At 51.1% G+C, this 5,098-nt stretch overlaps 1 protein-coding gene across 1 annotated transcript in view; it reads left to right on the plus strand.

Moving 5' to 3' along the window:
* Nucleotides 1-1,079: 1,079 nt before the first annotated feature.
* Nucleotides 1,080-5,098, plus strand: part of SLC37A4 (solute carrier family 37 (glucose-6-phosphate transporter), member 4) — a gene marked incomplete at its 5' end in the record, with an annotated part of 5,067 nt that continues 1,048 nt past the window's right edge. The window contains 5 exons of the mRNA XM_010016033.1: nt 1,080-1,354; nt 2,410-2,568; nt 2,935-3,020; nt 3,933-4,046; nt 4,303-4,368. Of these exons, the coding sequence (XP_010014335.1) occupies nt 1,080-1,354; nt 2,410-2,568; nt 2,935-3,020; nt 3,933-4,046; nt 4,303-4,368 (700 nt within the window). The remainder of the gene's footprint in view (nt 1,355-2,409; nt 2,569-2,934; nt 3,021-3,932; nt 4,047-4,302; nt 4,369-5,098) is intronic.

The raw sequence follows: 5,098 nt of genomic DNA on the forward strand, positions 1-5,098 counted from the left end.
TCATGGCTGTGCGGGAACGTGAGCTCCAGATCCAGAGAAACACGTGCCTGTACCTGCCTCCTTCCAGCCAAGGAGGTGCAAGTCTCTGGTTGAGCCGCCTTCTGTCTGCACAGCAGTTTTCCATGTATGAGGGTCTGGTTATTCTGGCAAAGGTTCCAAAAGCTGCCCAGCCCGTGCTCGTAGGTGCCTTGATTCTAGTTCAGTTTGAGAAGTCACGTCTCCTGGTGGCAGACCTTCTGCACTGTAAGAGATGTGGTTTGCGGGAATCCAGCATGAAGGCAGAGGTCTGCCTGTGTCTCCACTGTTGTGGCAGTTTGCTGCCGGGCAAAGGGCGCCGAGCAGAATTCCATCTGCATGCTTGGGGAACTGCGAACCACAGGCTGTCCAGGTAGAAAAGTGGGTAACACATGGAGGAACAGCGTGAGTTTGGGATCGGATTGATTCGCGCCTTTGGAAGGAAGGGAGGTCAGCTGTGTGCTTACCTCTCTGGAAAGATGTAAAATCTAGGAATGCACGTGCTTGCGGGACTGGAGGGGGGAGGATTGACAACTGCCCTGCTGTTCTGCAAGGCGTCGAGCTCATCTAGCTGGCCAGAAAAGGACACACAAAGGAAGGGCTCGAATCACAGAAACAACAGACGGTGTTGTTTGAAGACGTGTGTGAATGTAGCTCTCAAGATAAACAGCAGCCACCCCAGCGGTTCTGGCTCTGAGGACACGTTGCAATGCAGAGCTGATCGTGCCTGATTCTTAGCAGGGAGTCCTAAAGTTACCCTGTGACTCCCCGCGTACCCGTGTGCGGTGTTGTGCCAGCAGACATCTCCAGGAGGACGCTGCTCCTGCAAGGGGGGGTGCAGAGCCCTGTGCTCTCCAGTTTGCCTCTTCTGAACCACAGCTCAGTTTCATGGTCTGTAAATGGCAGCTCCTTGGAGCTGGCTCGTGGCTCCTGTGGTGCTGTGTGGAGTTCCCTGCGGGACTGAGGGAGCACAGTGGGCGCTCCTTTTACCTGCCTTTGGAGATGCAGTGCCGCAGTGGGCCTCGGCTGCGGGTTTTCGGGTGTGGTGTCGCTCTCTTCCTCAGACCTCATGCCCTTTTTCTTGTCGTTGCACAGTGGTTTGAGCCATCGCAGTTTGGGACGTGGTGGTCAGTCCTGTCTACAAGCATGAACTTGGCTGGAGGCTTAGGCCCTGTCGTCGCCGCTCTTGCATCTCTGAACTACGACTGGCGTGTGACTCTGTCCTGCTCCGGCTTCATCTGCGTGGTTGCCTCTTTCCTTTGCCTAGCCCTGATTAAAAATGAGCCATCGGATGTTGGGCTGCCCAACATTGACCAAGGAGCCAAGAAAGGGAAGAAAGGTGAGCACGAGGCTTCGCTGTAAGTGGGCAGCTGCAGTGCGTATTCCGGCACAGGTGTGTCACTCCTGGTGTCTTGTGCCCTCTGTCCTTCCCAATTCACACAATCACCACGTTGCAGGCACGTGCAAGGGCTTGTTTTCAGCAGCTTTATTCTGGTAAGTTTAGAACGCTGAAGTTCTAAACCAAGCCCAAGTGTGATCTTATGGGAAGGGGACTGTGTCTGGGCTACAGCAACGCAACGGCAGGAAATGCTTCCTTAAGCCTGACCTGCCTCTCCATGCTGGCAGAAGACAGGCAGCTCTCCCCTCACCCCGTGTGGGTTTGAGGTGGACTCTGCTCAGGCTTTTCTGTCCTAGCCTAGGACAGCTAGTTAGTAAATGTTTGTTCAGACCACTGAGTATGGCGCTTTTCTGAAAGCAGAACAGGTAGAGGCGAATTGCAACACAAGCTTGCTGTAGGATTTGAGAGGCCAGGGGAAGCTCAGCCTATCTTCCTCACTGTCCTGCGATGCCTGTGCTGCTAGACTTGACCTCTCTGTGTAAGAAAGCAATAATTGCTTCCCCAGAGCCTTTGCTGGGGAGGGTGGGTTATGTCTGTAGGTGTTCCTCACAGACTGAAGCAAAATTCAAGGGAAGACCTGAAAGCCAGCATCTTGGTTTGGGTCTATGTAGTGGCTTCCACAGGCACTGCTGAAAACATTAGCACAAAGTCTGGAGGAGCTGATAATTTTCCTAGCAACGTCTGCAGAGGATTTATTGGCAGCCGCAACACAGAACGTTACTGGGAGGAGTGTTTTGACTATTCTTTAGAAATCTTGAATGAATGTGGGATAAATTGACGGAAAAGATTCTGGAATCACAGCAAACCCAGAACAAGAGGGAGATAAAGCCCTTCATTACCTATGAATACCTCCCTTTATGAATATCCTCCTCTGTAGGGATGTCCTTGTGCACGAATCCCGCTCACAGATCTGTCTGTAGTGCCACTGAGCTGATATGCTTCAAGGTGTGCTAATGCTCAAGCACTGGTAATGCTCCTCCTGATGTTCCTGGCAGGTTCCTCCAGTGACAACAGCACTTTGACAGAGCTGCTGCTCTCGCCGTACCTCTGGGTGCTCTCAACAGGCTACCTGGTCGTTTTTGGAGTGAAAACGTGCTGTACCGACTGGGGACAGCTCTTCCTGATCCAGGAGAGGGGACAATCCGTGCTTGTGGGTAAGATGCAAAGCTGCATTATTAAGCTCTGTGGCTGCAGTCTGGGTGGTGTTGCCCAGAGCTTGAATGGGGGCAGGAAAAGGACACAGGGATCTCTGTCTGAGGGACTTGCTCACCTACCTCCTAACCGTCTGCTTAGGTACATGTAGGCATTGACATAAGTCAGTGCTGGAGTTACTGCCTCAGTGCCAGGGCCCTCTGGGACTGGCAGATGGGCATCCCTGTACAAGGATGAGCTGGAGGGTCTTGTCCAGCAGAGCTGCTCTGAGCTTGCTGGGAGCTGACAGTGGTCAAGCTTAGTCTAAAGCACGCAGCAGCTTTGTGACCAAACCTGGTGGCCTGTCCTTTGCTTCACCTGCATTCTAGGTAGTTCCTACATGAGTGCCTTGGAGATCGGCGGTCTGGTGGGAAGCATTGCTGCTGGATATCTTTCTGACAGAGCAGTAGCAAGAGTAAGTAAGCTGGACCCACTGGGCAGTTAACACAGCATCGAGTTGAACTGCTGCAGAACTTTTGCAGTTTGTTTTGGCTTCCTTTGTGAGTGCTTAAAGATGATTTCCCCCTTCTCTAATACCCACACCGGTAGTGGAGCAGAACACTCCCCTTGTTCATGTTGCTCAGGAGATTCGGGATACCCAGAATGCAGAGGTGGGGAGCTGCTGCCTCATGCTACAAAGCAGCTGCTCTCAGTGCTGTGTTTCTTTCTTCTGTCTTCCCAAGCTGCTCTTCTGGAAGCAGTTCTGTGTCTAAATTACCCTGCTCTGAGGTGGGACTTTAGAAAATCAGAGCATTCATCTCTCTTCCTTCACGCAGAGCTGGGTTGGGAGGGACACGACCCACCTCAGCAGCTTCAGGAAGGTGCTCTGTCAGGCTGGTGTTGCCGCTGCCTGGTACAACTGAGAAATAGGCCCGTAGCAGTTCTGCTGGGTGCATGGGGACAGCTGCCAAACACCCTTTTTTAAAGGTGTTTTAACACCCTCTTTTAGGATGTTTGGTCTGTTAAATTTATTTGCTTTACTGTGCTCTCCACATTTCCTTGTTGAAGGAGATCTGGTTGTTGACAGCTGTCTTCTGGCCAAAAATGGACCTGCATTAAAACCCAGTGGTGGGATCTGAAGCCAAATTCAGGGTGGAAATAGGGTGCAGTTGATAACAGAAGTATCATTTATCACTAAGAGCTTCTTGTTTAGCACAGTTGGACTGCAGGCAGCCCTTAAACTGAACCAAGAAGCCTTGCTGTGAAAGGTCCACTTTGGCTCACGTTCTGTGTGTCTGACCAGGCGGTGTGGATGGCATTAGTTTCCACCAGTATAAAGCAAGAGTCCTTCTAGCTTCTATCCCCCGTTTCCTTCCCTGTGCTGCAGGTGGGTCTGTCGAGCTACGGGAACCCCCGGCACGCGCTCCTGCTTTCCATGATGGCCGGGATGTGCGTGTCCATGTTTCTCTTCCGAGTCACGGTCACCAGCGAGTCTCCCAAGGTAATCCACGCGTGAGCCGCTGACTGTACCTGGTCAGGGCAGCCTCACCTTTAACAGCGAGGAGCCTGGTGGCAGGGAGCCTGTTGTCTTCACCCTTCCCTGGTGGCACAGTAAAGCAGCCTCCCTTGTCCTGGGCTGGGCAGCTTCTGCCAAGGTTGGCTTGGGTAGCCTGTGTTACCTGCTGTTACTTGCCTTTGCCTGCGTGATTGCTGGATAAATGAAACCGCTTTTCTCCTTTCCTTGTTTTCTTCTTCAGGAAAATCACTTCTGGACTGTAGCCTTGCAACCTCTAGCTGACCTTACAGGCCTAAAGGAACACGAGGTTTCTGCCTTGCGTTTTTCCTCCCTCTGCCTGTTTCTGCTTTCGCTGATCTGCCCTTTTCCTGTCCTGGGAGGTTGGTTAGCACTACAAAACTTAAAACCAGGGCACTGAGATTACTGTAAGTTTTGTAACAGAAACCTTTTCTTGTAGTCTTTTGGTTACACTAACTGACTTCTAAAAGTCCAGAGATAAAACTTGCAAGTTCCTATTTCAGAGGTTCTGAGGACATTTGTTCATCAGTTAAAATGCATCCAGTGAAGGAGTCCTGCAAGCGGGCTCAGGAGGAATTATCCCGCTCCTGCAGATTCCTTCCTGCTTGCTTTTTTGTAAGTGTTTTCCTAACTCTTTGCTTCTGTTTCCCATCTGGAAAATGAGATGACATTTGCTTACTTTTGCACGTCTTGAAACGGTGTTTGTAGTTCAGAAACCATGCTGTAACCTTGAGGCAGCCAAGTTACTTACCCTTTGTTGTCCTTTCACACGTGAGCCAGGTAGTTATTTCAGAGCATGAGCTAACACCGATGTTCAGACTGTCAGGGTTCCTTGGTTGGTTTGTGTTTGTTTAGTAACATAGAGATTATCAGATAGTGGCTTCTTGCAACTAAAGATGCTCTGACCAGTTGCTCGCATCTAAATGAGAAAAGCTTTTAGCTGGTGACTCCAGGATCGTTTGAGAGCGACCTGACCCACAGCTCTGCTGCGATCTTGTCTCTCCTCAATGTTCTGGTTC

The sequence above is a fragment of the Nestor notabilis genome, unplaced genomic scaffold (assembly GCF_000696875.1).
Source record: "Nestor notabilis isolate BGI_N333 unplaced genomic scaffold, ASM69687v1 scaffold21086, whole genome shotgun sequence".
Classification (NCBI taxonomy): domain Eukaryota; kingdom Metazoa; phylum Chordata; class Aves; order Psittaciformes; family Psittacidae; genus Nestor; species Nestor notabilis.